Below are 15315 nucleotides of genomic sequence, written 5' to 3'. Positions count from 1 at the left end.
CTATGATCTATTTTGACTTTTTATTTGAAATTCCGTTTCGGTTCATTTGAATTCACTTTGAATTCTCAGTTTAGCTTAATTTTTATGATTTAGAAGTCTGAGAGCGCCATCTTGTGGTCACTATTCTGGGCCAGGAGAACTACAACTCCCTACAAGCACCTGGATATTAGCTGCTGTTCATGTGACGTCTTGACGTTTGATTGGTCAAATATGAAACAGCATGAAAGCACATGGGGGACCATCCAGGAACCGGGTGAGTGATCTATCTGTGACCCTAATGTGGGCATGCTTGGAATAGATCTGGGTGGCATATGAGTGGCACAAGTGGGAGACCTCCCAGCATACCATTCCCAAGAGTAAAATAAGGAATATAACACATTATTCTATTATACCGCTACCCATGGCTGTTTGTGACCTTATATGGCACAATGTATGCAGTCTGTGCTATTTGCAGTATTGGGATCTACCCTTACTCTGTGTTTATTTATAGATGGGCACATGATCATTCCAATTATGTCTAGATTACATGTTATTTTATCCCAATAGATTCCAGATCAGAGCATACCTTTATTATAGAGTTAATTTAGCCATGTGTTTATGTTTATCTAATAAGAGTAGTTTACACCCAAACACTCCTTGTTCTACTTCCCCAGATCCCTATCTGATATCCACAACCTTGCTCTCTCTGATATTACAAATATTACATATTCGTATATTACAGAGGTCCATACTAATCTTACAATGGCATTTGAATTGGTGTAGGAGCTTGTGTTTTGATTTTGAAAGCATTCTAGATATAAATGAGTTACCTTGGCACATAATTAGTAGAGAGTAAATTAAGAGATTATATATCCCCCATCACAACAACCACCTATATACTACTAAGTGAATTGTAGAAGTCAGGGTATATGGTGGATATAAGAGGTGGCACACTGGGTTAGCAGGCTGCCGTATCTAATACCCAACCCTGTGCTGGTGCGCCTGCCAAGCTGTTTGGAGGCTTTTGTGATATTACCAGAGTAGGGATGCCAAATAAGGTGTGAAATGTTACCAAATTTAAACAGACCCAGCAGATTCAAGACAGTTTTTTTGGAATGTATAGTGCCCATATTGCCCATATAACGTGCCTTCTTAATATAACAAAGAGTATACTGCAGGGTTCAGCAACCTTTTTCCTCAGAGTAGTATTTTAAAATCTGTATTATTATTTTATAGATGGTCTTAATTAGATTAAAATATGGCAAACCTAAATAGAGAAGAGGTGGGATGGATGTGACAGTTAAAGAATTATGGTACAGGAGTTCTGCGTTCTGTTACTTAGAGGTGTAGTTAAAAACCCACTCTGCACAGGGATATAATAGCGGAAGCTATAGTATTGCCCTTGATTGTACAAGATATTTTATGGTGCTTGCCTGTCCTATAATTCTTTGCTATCTTTTATAGCTTCCTAGGAGTGAGTCAGTGCTATTAATGCAGCTGGCTTCATTGATGAAGAAACACAGATAAATCTGCCTTTGTTAGCTTGCACAATAACATGTCCCCACCCCCACTAGACAAAAATAGTTTGATAATTTCTTCAGTTAGACTTCATATTTTCTCTCTCTTTGGGCATTTCATAATCCTTTTTGCTGTCTCCCTTTTAGGGTACATCTGCCCTCTAATCTTGTTCTCGTACCACTGCACCTACGCCAAGATCTGATTGCATCCTGTGCAGAGCTCCTGAATCAAACATGGCGCCGAAGTTTGGGTGCTCGTATGCACTCTTTAGAGCGTTCCTGCGATGAATTCCCTGTGTGTCTTGTCCTCATCAGGGAATCTGGGGGTCCAGTTCTTGGTCATGTTCGTCTCTGCAGAGTGATAGGACTAAAGGACAGCCTGTTCGTGGAATCAGTGGTTGTCAGCGAAGAACTACGTGGCAAAGGTTATGGAAGGAAACTGATGGAGGCCACTGAGCACTATGCCCATAGAAGGGGCTTTCAAAATATGCACCTTACTACCCATGACAAGCAGTACTTCTACTCACATCTAGGGTACCAGCTTTCTGAGCCTGTTCAGAACATGGGCACTCTTGGTAGCTTGCTGCCTTCAGGCATATTTCAGAGCATGACAAAGACAGACAACACCTCTGCTAACCTACCTGCTCCACCTTCACATTCTCACTTTACTTCTCCAGCTCTTCCTGTAACACCACCAAACCCTCTTGCATCAAATCCCCCACCTCCTCCTCTTCCAGTCAACCTTTCTGCATCTACCCTTTCTTCTCAACTTCCACCACTAAATGTTCCTTCTGCACCTCCACCAGCACACCATTCTTCTGACCCACTTCCAACTGTGGGTCCTTCTCTACAAGCACCCCCAGCTCCACCACCTCTTCCATCACCTCCATCTTATCTTGCAAACACACAATGTCCTTTTTCATCTGAACCTGTTAACAGTACAGCTTGTTCCACAACCCCCCCACCACCGCCTCCCTTGCCTTTATCCTTTCCTTCTACTAACCTACAGGCATCTCCGTTATCTTCACCCTCAGGACCACCACTCTTTCCTCCTTCCCCCAAGTCAACACAGCGTGCAGAGACTGGCCAAGCCTTACAGTCCCCATACAAGGATTTCCGTGGGCAAACAATTTTCTGGATGAAAAAGTGCATTTGAGGGTGATAGAGCAAGATGGAAATTTAATTACCATGGATTTGTTTTTGGTTTTTTTCTTCTTTACCAGCTTCCCTTTCTTTAAGCCGCTGTGTCTTAGTGGTAATACTCCTCCCATGCCACTTGACTTTATTATTAATACTTATTAGTTTTTGTTCTTGTGCCAGATATCACTAGCATTACCATTGTTTTCCTCTGTCCATGCTGTCTGCAGTTTGCTTTTTGTGATGTTTTTGACTAATGGATTGTGGGCAATTTAGAGTGGCAACTGCAATGGAGCTTTGCTTAAAAGGACACTGTATGCACTGTAACTGTCACATCTTATTGTAGTGGTTATAGTGTCTGGAGCCCACTTGCACTGTCCTGCCATTCAATGTTAACCCTTATAATGTTTTAATGCTAAACTAGCATCCCCAGCGTGGAAGCATTAGCCTAAGCAGCAATGGATTGCTAAGAGAGTCAGCTGACCGCTTTCAGCGTATTGCAGCACTTTTTGCTCATATGAATTGGTGTGATTAGAATTCTGTCATCTCTACCGTAGCCATATCTCCAGTAGGGTCTAGGCTATTGTTGGCCCGGTGTGCGAGGACCTCCAGCGTTGCTCCATTCCCCATAGGAAAGCATTGAAAAGCATTTTCAATGCTTTCCTATGGGGAGCTCTAATGCGCATGCGCGGCATTGCCGCGCATGCGCATTAGGTCTCCACGGCCAGCCGGCAGGATCAGTCTCGCCCACCGGCCGACGTAATGCAGAGGAGGAGGAGCGGCGGCGGAGGAAGAAGCAGCGACGTGGGACATGTCGCTGCCTCTGGTAGGTGACTGAAGGGGTTTTCACCCATTCAGCAACCGGGGATTGGAAGGTGGGAGGGAGAGGGGACCTGCAGTGCCAGGAAAACTGACTGTTTTCCTTGCACTTGAGTTTCCCTTTAAGCTCTGGCCATTGCCAAAAATTGCCCAAAACAAAAAATCTTGCTCCCTAGAAGAAAAAGTAGCTCCTACGTTTTCTGATGTAGAGAGTCAAAACCCTTAAAGGAAAACGCTACTGCCCAAGTATACAATAAATAAAATCACTGTTTAGTAGATATGCAAATAAAAACTTACATTCATTTAATTATGTATATTTTCATTGGAAGTATATCAAAAACTGCAATTCTCTTGTCTGGAGCCTTGGCAAGCCCTCCCCTTCTAACCATGCCCAGATTTTCTGTGGCTGTCCAATCACAGACTTCTTAATGAAGCTCAATGAGAAGTTGCAAGGCAGGTGCACTGAGCAATTGTTGCCTCTTGAGTTTAGTTCCACTGAGCTAACCAGACCTGGAAGTGACAGGACCCGTTATCTAAGTGACAGCAACCAGTTTTTTTTTTTTTTATAAACGTGTCAATTTCTATTGAAATCTACACTCGTTGCAAATTAAAAAAGAAAACAGAACACATTTTTCACACTTAACGCTTATCAGCAAGCTAAAGTGCTTTAGAGTTCTAGAGTGTCCCTTTAAACATCCCTGCACAGCCACCCCTCACCCCAAAAAACACAGAAAAGACTATCAACTAGAAATGAATGAAGAAGCTTCATAGTGGAAAATGTTGCAGGTTTTGGATTTACCACAGTATGAACAACCAAAATGTATAGTCCTTTATTTGAAAAAACAGCACTGTTAGTAATAAATTACTCTTGTTGATCTGATAGGTAAAGTATTGTATCTCCATTTTGTACCCACACCACATGTGATGGGTGATATAAAATGCAGTGCCTTATTTGTTCACAAAACCGTGAAGCAACATAAAGAAAATATTTAAGGAAAACTTTGTGATTGTGTATTATAATTCCATGGAATAACAATGAAATGTTGATTTTATTTGAAATATTAAGTTGTTAGGAAGTACTTGCAAAATTAAGTGTACCCACTTCTAAAACAATAATCAATCCACAATAAGTCAGAGGTTTGTCAATTACAAACAGATTTGTCACTTACCATCGCGTTTTTAAACCCTTTAGCTGCTGGAATTGGGGGCCAGAGGGTACTATAGTGTTATTAGTATTCCTAACACTATACTATACCTTTAAGTCTTGCAAGAAAGAGACATTGATAGTATGTTTATTTTGATTTATTAAAAGGCATAGTTCAGTTACATTTTCTGTACATTGAGGTAGTAAGAGGTGGTAAAATCTGTCCCACCTGTACCTTTCATAGTATTTCAATTACCTCAAGATACCCGTGGGAATTATTTAAACACTAGGGAAGGCAATAGATATCTCAGATCAAAGGGATTCATGTAAATCTTGAGTTTAAATAGTGGTGGTGACTGATAGGAACACCCTCTTGAGCAGACAGTAAATGCAATCAAGTAATTAAAATACCAATTGTCTATATCAGGGTACTTTGAATATAAAAGAAAGCCATGCATGAATAGAATTGTGTAGGCAGGACTGTGTGTTTCTTATCTTCCTTAATCCCCTGATCAACAGTCTAGGACACCCACTACTTTATGTAGAGCTAATGTAAATTAGCATTTTACCTTATGTCATTGTTCGCGTATTGAGTTACTATTTAAAGTAGGAACCAGGAGTTGTGAAGTATTGACAAAGAAAGTGCAGATTTTAGTCCACAATAGTTGTGCTTGAAAACAAAATGGTTGGAAAACTACTTGAAAAATGTACATTGTGTGCTTGTAGTAAATATTGATACAATAGACACATGTAAGAGTTTATTAATTGGGGATTGTGGCAAATTCTTAATGGAATTCCAAATTTTGGGGTTGAATAACCAAGCTGGAAAAATAGTGGGTGAAATTCCTAAAAGTTCTCCAGATTAGCGGTTTTCAGCACAGCCATTTTTGCCCTAAAATGTTAAATTTGAGATTACCAACAATTCACATGGTGAATAACTCTGATGGGGATGAAATGCCTGCCATCAGTGTAAAATTCTTTAGTGCCCACAATACCTGGTTCTGATTAAAGGACCACTATAGGCACCAAGTCCACTTCAGCTTAAGGAAGTGGTCTGGGTGCCAGGTCCATCTGCTAACCATGCCTGCTGTAAACATAGCAGTTTCAGAGAAACTGCTATGTTTACATATGGGTTAATCCAACCTCTAGTGGCTGTCTCACTGACAGCCGCTAGAGGTGCTTCTGCGCTTCTCACTGTGATTTTCACAGTGAGAAGATGCTGGCGTCCATAGGAAAGCTTTGAGAACTTTCTAGAGCCGGGCGGGAGGGGGACCCTGAGGGTGGGGGCACCCTCAGGGCACTCTAGTGCCAGGAAAACGAGTATGTTTTCCTGGCACTAGAGTGGTCCTTTAAGCTGTAATTTTTCTGCTGCTGCTACTTACAGTGTCCCTTTAATGTCAATCAAGTAAAAGTAATCTATAATAGTGATACCGAATGGCTAACTTTACAGATTGTGCATGCAACCCCACTTTTCCTAGTATCACATGTCCCACAATTTTACAAACAAAGCCATTACATACTAAGGCATTATATTTTATCTGTGTTTTTATTGCAAACTGTAGGTCAAACGCATTAACAGGCTTACAAACTGAACAGATAAAAGAAAAATAATATACCCGTGCAGATTGCAAATAAGCCAACCACAACTGCATCGCTGCCAGAGTAAATGTATAGGTTTGTTTGTTTTTGTGGAGTCTCCTCATTAGAGATGGACTTTGGATCCCTGGATTTGGCGTAGAATCTCTTCATGCTTGTTAAGTTTTTCTGCTATTGTGTAGAGATATTTGTCACAGTGAACTGCAAAGAAAAAACAGAAGTCATTAGTCTGTATAGTGTGATGTTATTCATTTATATAACCAATAGATTCTACAATCATACAAAAAAAAATTAAATAATGCTGGACAGGGCAGTGCACAAACTGCGCTAGTTATATGAATAAAGGAACATTTCAAGTACCATAATAATCATTAAACATAGATAAATACACACACATTACCAACTTCAACTTATTGACCAAAATCAGCGACATGTTAACGTAATCCAAAAAGTCGAAACTGTACCGTCCACGGCTGGTTTCTGGACACTGGTCCTTTTGGGTTGCAACCCATGCTCTGGTTTAAATAAAAGCCTTTTTTTAAGACAATGCCCATTGCTAAATGTACATGCACAAATGCAGGGCAAGTCTTGCTTATTTGCTTATTTGCATTTCAAGCTGTGTCAAAACATTGACAATCACTCAGAATTTCTGGCGAATTCACATCTAAGAGAATAACTCAATTAAAAGGAACATGATAAGCACAACAACCACTACAGCTTAACAGAGTAGTTATGGTGTCAGGAGTACCCTGGCTCCATCTCAGGTAAGTAGCCAAACTGTTTTAGTACAATTTGATAATGTACCTGTGTCCTCTGATTGCTGCATCCAGCCTTTTTCAGCAGAAGAAGCCAGATGTTATTGTAAAGGAAAGCCTTGCCATTGCACAACCACGTTCATTGAATGAGAATGTTCATCTGCCGATTTCAGCCAATCAGTGCAGTGGTGCATGGCGTGACTTAACGCTGGAGAGCTATCTGGATTCTCCAGCATGAGAAGATCTAAAGCAGGGACTGTGTCTGCTGGTGCCTGGCAGGTCCCTGGTAAATTGGCAATCTGTACTAAGCCAGTCTGTCTTCCTACTGAGGGATGGCACCAGGGCCCTCCTGGCACTATAACCACTGCAGTTAGAAGTAGTGGTTATTGTATTTGGAGTGTTGCTTTGAGCTTTTAATGCATTTTCTATTTTTTTTTAACATTAGACAAAGAAGTGTCTGTGAAAAGAATCTGTAAAACAGGGCAAAGAAACAAAAACATCATGCATTCAGATTTTTGATAAGTTGCAAGGTATAAAAAAAATGCAAAACAATATAAAAACGAGTCACTTTATTTGATTTTTTTTCTTTACTTCTCTGCAAAAAAAAAGAAGCAAAGATTGTGAAGAAGATATTGGGTGTATTGTGTCAAATACTTACATTGGTTGTAGATTAGGTACATTACCATCGCCATAGTAACAAAGATCAGGAACGACAGTATAAAATAGAAAACGACTGCCAAACAGGTTCTTATGGATCTTCTTTGGGAGGCAGATTCTCTATAAACTGGCCTGAGCCTTCGGACACACGTGCACACCACAGGAACTGAAAGGGGACCAATAGGTTAGTCAAACCTGATATTGAGTATCTCCTTGCACATTTGGACAGACATGATACAAAACATTACAATACTGGAAAAAAATACCTGCAGGTCATTCACAAAATCGAAAATTCACTTTGGAATTCCAAATTTAAAGGCTGAAACAGCCAAGTCTGAAAAGTTTGGAGAATTATTTTCAATTTGTCTGTTTTGTGTTAAAATTCCAATGTAAAGTCACAGATTTTATTTTTTTCCAGGAAGCACGATAGTCTTAAAAATGCATTTGATAAACCAGAAAGTAGCCAAACTGTAAAAATTCTTAATTAGCTATATGTCCACCTTAGATATTATTGTAAACAATGTACAGTTTCATTCCCAATTCACCAAATTTCCTTGTTTAGTAAATAACTCACATAAAGTCCACATCTAATTTGCACCATGAAACTATCTTAGGTTTAAAAGTGGAATCCTACAATGTTCTAATAAGTCAGCAAAACACTTTTGGGTCAGGCTAAATCTAAAATAGACATACATTACCAATAAAACTATATATCTTTTTTTTTTGCGGGGAAATAAAAGCCATGGCAGGAGGAATACAGGTATCTAGTACTGAAATGTCAAACTAGTGGTATTAAAGAAACACTATAGGCACCAAAACAACTTTAGCTTAATGAAGCAGTTTTTGTGTATAGATCATGCCCATGCTGTCTCACTGTTCACTTCTTTGCCATTTATGAGTTAAAGGGACACTACAGTCACCGGAAACTACAGCTTAATGTAGTTGCTCTGGTGAGTGTAGTCAGTCCCTGCAGGCTTTTTGCCATAAACACTGTCTTTTCAGAGAAAATGCAGTGTTTACATTGCTCCTTAGGGACACCTCCAATGGCAGTCACTCAGACGGCCAGTAGAGGTGCTTCCTGGGTCGTGCAGCACTGACGTTCACCATCTCCACGCTATGCATTTTCCCCTAGGAAAGCATTGGATTAGCTGAGATTGTCAATTCTGATCTCCGACAAGGAGGCACGGCACTGGAATATAGGGAAGTAAACTACTTATTCCTGATCCTATAGTGTTCCTGTCACAGCAAGGGGAGGTGCAGTTAGGGTGCATAATCAAATACCAAAAAGTGATTTTATTCATCAATGGCAGAGAATTGAGCAGTGAGACTGCAGGGGCATGATCTATACACCAAAACTGCTTCATTAAGCTAAAGTTGTTTTGATGCCTATAGTGTCCTTTTAACGATGGTGGTGTGAATTGATTATGGTTATTAGAAATTAAGGAGGTATGGGACTGGGCATGCTTATGGCAGAGGGATAATGATTAAAGCTTAATGGGAGATGCTGGGACTGTTTAGGTCCATCTCTCATCTTTATATATTTTAGTATTGTTGTCTTAAGTGGTAGTTGCTTATGCAAAGTTGTTTATAATTTACAACAAAAAAAATAAAATACTTTATTCACCTTGACTGCTTAGTTTACACATAAAGTATTCTGATGTACTTGATGTAAATCTCTGTGATACAATAATTCTACATTAGTTTCTTAATAACTAATGCTAACATATTTCTCAGAGCTCCTGTACCATGAACACTTTGTGGCTTGTCTTACTTCCTTAAACTTTTCATTGATATTCAAAAGTTAGTAGACTATATGAACTGCCCTAATAAATGTTTAATACTGTTTAGTTTTAAACTCTTTTATTGTCATGAAACAAGGAAGAATTCATCAAGGTATTTTGTACTTAGTAAAGATATTGATGGGGGAAGTGCTAATCCAGTGGTGTTGTTTACTGCGGATAATTACCTTGCTTTTATGGGAGTTTTGCACTGATCACATGATACACAGATATAATGAATATATTTATTGCTTATTAATGGCCAAACTTGAAATTTTTCAGAAACTAATATTGTAAAGCATTGTGAAAAATGCCCAAAAAACACCAAAATAATAATATTATTTTTAATAAAGCCCATTCAGATAATAAATAAGTCATGGCTATTCTACCCTGGACCCCAAAAATCCTAAGAATCAAGGGGATAATATATATATATATATATAATTTTCTTTTTTTATTCCCCTTGCTACTCAGGCATTCTTTGGGTCCAGGGTGGCATAGTGGGACTCCCCACAGGGATGTTACCAATTACTGGCCAACCTGATCTGCACGTTTCTAATACATAAACAGTGAGGAGGTTCACTTACCTTCTGGGTGAGGTGAGGTCTCTGGGTTTAGGGGTACAGTCTGCAAGTCATCGACGGGCTCAGGAGTCAGCAGGGGCACATCTAATTGAGACCCAAAATGTTCACCAACAAGTCCCTTTTCCAAAGTATCTGAGCCAGCCATCATGATGATTGTAGGGTCCAAATGTAGGAGAAACACAATGATACTGTGGCGAGTTGTGCAAATGTATAAACAGGGGCCAGAAGAGGGAGGATCCACAGGGAGACTGTGGGAGGGGGAACTACCTAAAATAAGGTGTTTAAAAAGAGAGAGAGGAGCAGGAGGACAGAGGTGTAAGGAATATGCATATAAACAAGAGAATCAAGGATTCCTGTGATTCAGGGAATGGCTAATGTCATTCAAATGGCTCAGTGGGAGGGCAGAGACTAAACAATCTCCCCCACTAGGCCAAAGGACACAACTGTGTGTATCCCTGGGGCACTCCTCACAGAACCTTCATAATGATCTTCGGCTCCAACCTAGGCAAGTAATATGCAAATTGAGGATAGAGTCTATGTATCACCTTTACCTGGGAACACAAACTTATAGAAACCCTGGGAGCAAACAGGTCATAATTACTCATTACAATTATTTTATTAATAAGGTACTAATTGATTCTCTTGAAGAAAAATCTGCATTGGCCATGTCAAAAAATGTCTAATAGTAAAAGGTGTGCTTTTATAGTAAATATTACTAGAAGAGGTTACTAGGAATTTATTAGCTAAACTGGGATTGTAGAAAATTTCCCAAAAAATTACAAATTTTCGGCCCCCAGTCAGCAAACAAGTCCCTTTCCCAAAGTATCTGAGCCAGCCGTCATGATGATTGTAGGGTCCAAATGTAGGAGAAACACAATGATGGCAAGTTGGGCAGATTTATAAACAGGGGACAGAAGAGAGAACATTTCCAGGACAATTGCCGAATCTCATTTTGGTCTATAATTGACAATTACATTTTTTTTCCCAGTGTATATTATGTTTCTAAAGTGTCATTTGTTTTTATATTTGATGGGGGTGATTTATAAACGTCGTCAATAACCTTGAAAGACCAGAAACTCCTTTAGCTGATTCAATTTGTTTTCATTTTTTTTAAAACAGTTTGTAACTTTTTTTTTTTTTTAATTAGCAGTTTTTTTTCTCAAAATTTCTCCCTACCAGTTTAAGCTCCCGAGCCAGGTTTTTAAAACATACTGAAATGGTTTAATTATGTTGCTCCATGTCAGGTTTGTGTTAATAAGAAAAATCTGCAGAATTTGCTGGTGTTTTATTAAAAAAATAATAATAATAACAATCATGTTAAATAACTCATGCTGTAAATAAAAAATAAAAAGATAATAAAAAAAATGTATATTCCTACATACACTTTGTAATTGAACGTGCCCAATATAACCTGTTGAAAGAAAAGTATTTGTTCATTGTATGACTTTTCATACAATGGTATGGTAATCAAAGTCAAGCTATTATGTAAAATAAAACATGCATTAATTTATATCGCCTCAGCCAGACAACCCGTGGGGGAGATATGGAGATGCCCTTTAAGTAAATTAGAACATTATCAATGGACAAATGGTAAACTGAGTTGTCCCCCAAAATGTACAAGAGCTATACAATTCTGTTATTTGCATTCCAATCAGAGGACCTTGTTTTAATACAAGTGCAAATTAAATTATGTGAGATCTAATTACCATAGATTGAATGGTGACATTTCCTGCAGCCAACACAAATATCTGGAGTTAAACAATGATAGATCATTTATATGATTGATAATGGAATATGGTTTTTAAAAAAAGGTTAAAAAGGAACTGCTACTTCTCTGTATTTTTAATATTTCCTTTTTGCCTATACTTAACAAATAAGTATTTGTGAGTTGTGAACAATAAAACTATATGTAGATATTCACACTTCTTCATCCCACAAATCCCATCTCACAGCCAATCATTGTTATCGCTGTCCTTTGCACCTAGCAGCAAGCATTGAGAAAGCTTACAGAAAATAGCAGAAATAAAACAATGTTTAAATTTTTCTCTCGATTTGCAAAATTTGTCCAGGTTTTGCCTTCTCTGACGTGTATTTTGATGTAATATGCTAAATCTTTAATATAAATGTTAAATATATAAAAGTTAATGTATTAGAGATTTTAAATATTTTATTCAATGGTGTAAATTTCAGAGAAGTGACGGTTCTCACAGGGGGCGGTAAAATGCATCTTCACCTGTATAGCCAAAAATCCTTGCACCCAACCTTGTCTATATCTCCTTTCATTCCAGCTGTATCTATTTCGATGTGAGCTGGCATACTAGGGATCCCCTACACGGCAAGCAGTCCTCAGCTTTCCAATTGAAGTGCTTGAACCATAAATTAACCCATTCACTAGCAATTTTATCATAGCTCATAGCTGTGTGTGACTCAAGCTCCCAGCATGCTTAGGTAACCATATGCTGTCTAGATTTGCCCAAAGGGCCTTCTGCGATACTTTCACTTGAATAGACCTCCACTAACATTGCCAACATAGTGATTTGATACCCACACTAATCTGTGATCAAAGCTGGATTAAAACTCCACATGGCCCCAGGCAGATGAAAAGTTAGCAATATCCCTTTTACGCAACTCGCTTTAGCATCATGTAGTACCATCTCCAAATTTTCAGTTGTCACTTAAAACAATGAATTAAATGTCTGTGATGGTTGTAAAAGCAGATGTGTACTTGTATGTATTGACGGCACAAATATGCCCTCTTATTGGTGTAAGGGGTAAGTAAAATGGGCTGGGCAGTTGCATGTTATTCATCTATTGGGACAGTCCCTATTTGGCATCCTTGTACCATCGTCACTTTTCTCTAGCCTCCCCTCCCCCCCAAAAAATAAAACCAGTTGACAGTCCACAACATCTTGATTGCAGTTACCCACAACCCCTAACCCATTGTGTGAAAAATGTAAAATGTCTCCGTTATGCATGTTACTGAAAGAAATGCATTCTAGAAAAAAACTGTTTATTATTCCTTTTCTGTGCCTGTTGCTGCATGCATAAAGTGCATGATATGGCACATGCTGAAACATTTGAAGCATGACTTGTTTTTTTGTAAAAGTTTATCTGGAATCACCTGGCCAAATAGTGACCTCACAAAGAGTTTATCCCTCACTACAGGGATAATCCGATCAGCATTTAGGATGTTTGCTACCTGACACTGCTTAAACAGATATGCTCTCTGACCCAGAGCCCTCATACCATGGCATTTCTCAATTCACCCACTGAATGTCGAAGAAATGGACATGCACTTGTTCACACCTGGTACAGAACTCAACTCAAACTCTAATCTATAATGTGGCACTGTAACTGATGGAGTTTTTACATATTTTTCTAACAAACCCCACAAGGTGATATGTCTGCTTGGGTGGAGGTGGCCATGGCGGGAGCAGATAGGGACATATACTTTCCTTAAACTGTCCCTCCTTGGTGATGGGAAATTGTGTAACCAAAGAATGGCAAATACATGAAGCAATACATTCCCTACTTTCTCTCATATACATCTTTTCATATTAAGTTTCAAAGTGACATTGCACTTGGGTGATTTATTGACTGAACTGGGTTTTAATTACAGCGCCATAGATCCTTAATTTGTTTTAGTTTTTGTATCTTTTCATTTGTTTCAAAGATATTCCAACTCAAAAAGAGCTCATCATAAGACTTCATCTTTACTAGTATGAATGTGAGGAGGGAGTAGTAGGACAAAGACAGGTGGCTAGGGAATTGTGGACCCAAGGCCAACTAAGTGTCCATCCCTCACTGTATAATTATTTAGGGCACACACCCAGCACCGATCTGTTGAGGCCTGGGGGGAACTATGTCCTGCCCCTGAATAATAAAATGTCACCCCTCCTATGTGTTCCCTGTTAAAGGTTAATAAGGGGTTTAGTAAGACACCCTTCTATGTCTCGTAAGAGGTTTTACTTTTTTTTTTACCTGAAGCAAGCAAGGTGAATTGTTAGTTTATGACTTACCTACGAGGTTTTGCCATGCCGTGGCAAGTTAGTTTACACTTTAATGACCATTGGAGTGATACTAAAGTTATTTAAATGTGCGTAGTGAATTGGGACAGTGTTCATGTAACTATTTTTTTTGTGGTTTTTATTGTATGTATTGGGAATTATGTACATTGTAGTCTTTGCTGCCATCCAGCAGTAGTGGGAGTTTGAGCTCAGGGCTTAATATTTTTGTATTTGTTTAACTCGTGAGACAATGCTGAACACCAAAGAGTATTTTTTTTTTATATTTCAGACATGTACCTGCCTGGTATTATTTTTGCTGATGCTTCTGTGATTCAGGCTTGGTACACTTGTCATCATATATATCTCCTGGTTAATTTATTAAGAGTTTCTGTGTTTCATGTTAAACTCCCCGTGTCCCACCCCGACCCCCCAACCCTGATAATTAAATCCTATTGTGAATTCCTGTCAATCAGTCTTGGTTTCCCTGCTTGCTTTGGAGAGAGAGCTCATCTTACATCCTTTATATTACAAATAATTTTCATTCTGGTTATCTGCCTGTTTTGGGTAATTCTATATGTTCATCTCGTTTCCTCGTCTCCTCTACCCTGTCTCCTTTCCCCTCTGTAGCTGAATGTGAATTATGCCCCAGTTAATTATTACACACTATATTCAGAGAGGAGAAAAAAGAAAAAAAAAAGTAAATAAAGAAGGAATCAGGGAAGGAGGGAGGTCTCGAGAGGAACTTTGATACTATAGTGCTATTTATTAGGTAGACATTTCCATTTTGTTTATCCATGTATCCCAGTCTTCTATTTGAGTATATCTGTTTCCTAGGTTCACCAAGATACCCCTTTCCATTTCTGCCTGCCATATGACTTGTGTAAATAATTATTGGGTGGATGGGATTGTCCCTGTTTTTCAGTTTCGTGCTAAAACTAATTTAGCTGCCATGATAATATATAGCATTAACATTTGTGTTTTTTTGTTGTCATTTTTGGCCAGTTCAGGTTTAACAGGACCACGTCAGGTTTTAAAACTAATTTAATTTCCTTTGTTTGATATAGTACATTGATTACATCTTTCCAAAATGTATTTATGGGTGTGCATTGCCACCATACATGGATCAAATTGCCTTCGTTAACTTTGCATTTACAGCATCTATCTGATGACTCTGGGAAAATTTTCTTTAAATCTTTAGGTGTTAGGTACCACCTGTTTGAGAGTTTGAATTGTGTTTCAGTAAGATTTAGGCAATGTATATATTTATATAATTTGTTTAGGGAACCTATCCACTCTTCTTCTGGTATATGTACTTTTAATTCTTTTTCCCATTTTTTAATCA

The 15315-nt window shown here is 38.6% G+C and overlaps 1 protein-coding gene across 1 annotated transcript; it reads left to right on the top strand.

Moving 5' to 3' along the window:
- Positions 1 to 207: 207 nt before the first annotated feature.
- On the top strand, positions 208 to 3203 carry NAA80 (N-alpha-acetyltransferase 80, NatH catalytic subunit). The gene is made up of 2 exons (XM_063427466.1): positions 208 to 253; positions 1644 to 3203. Exons 1-2 carry the CDS (start codon positions 231 to 233, stop codon positions 2650 to 2652), a joined length of 1032 nt encoding a protein of 343 aa, XP_063283536.1. The 5' UTR covers positions 208 to 230; the 3' UTR covers positions 2653 to 3203.
- Positions 3204 to 15315: the final 12112 nt, after the last annotated feature.

This window comes from Pelobates fuscus, chromosome 7 (genome assembly GCF_036172605.1).
Source record: "Pelobates fuscus isolate aPelFus1 chromosome 7, aPelFus1.pri, whole genome shotgun sequence".
Taxonomy (NCBI): Eukaryota; Metazoa; Chordata; class Amphibia; order Anura; family Pelobatidae; genus Pelobates; species Pelobates fuscus.
The sequence above is the reverse complement of the archived record's forward strand: the minus strand, read 5'-3'. Positions and strand labels throughout refer to the sequence as shown.

Coding starts and splice junctions, on each gene's coding strand:
- NAA80 (XM_063427466.1), top strand. CDS start 231: ATGGGGGACCATCCAGGAACCGG. Junction 254..1,643: donor GGGGACCATCCAGGAACCGG/GTGAGTGATCTA, acceptor TCTCCCTTTTAG/GGTACATCTGCCCTCTAATC.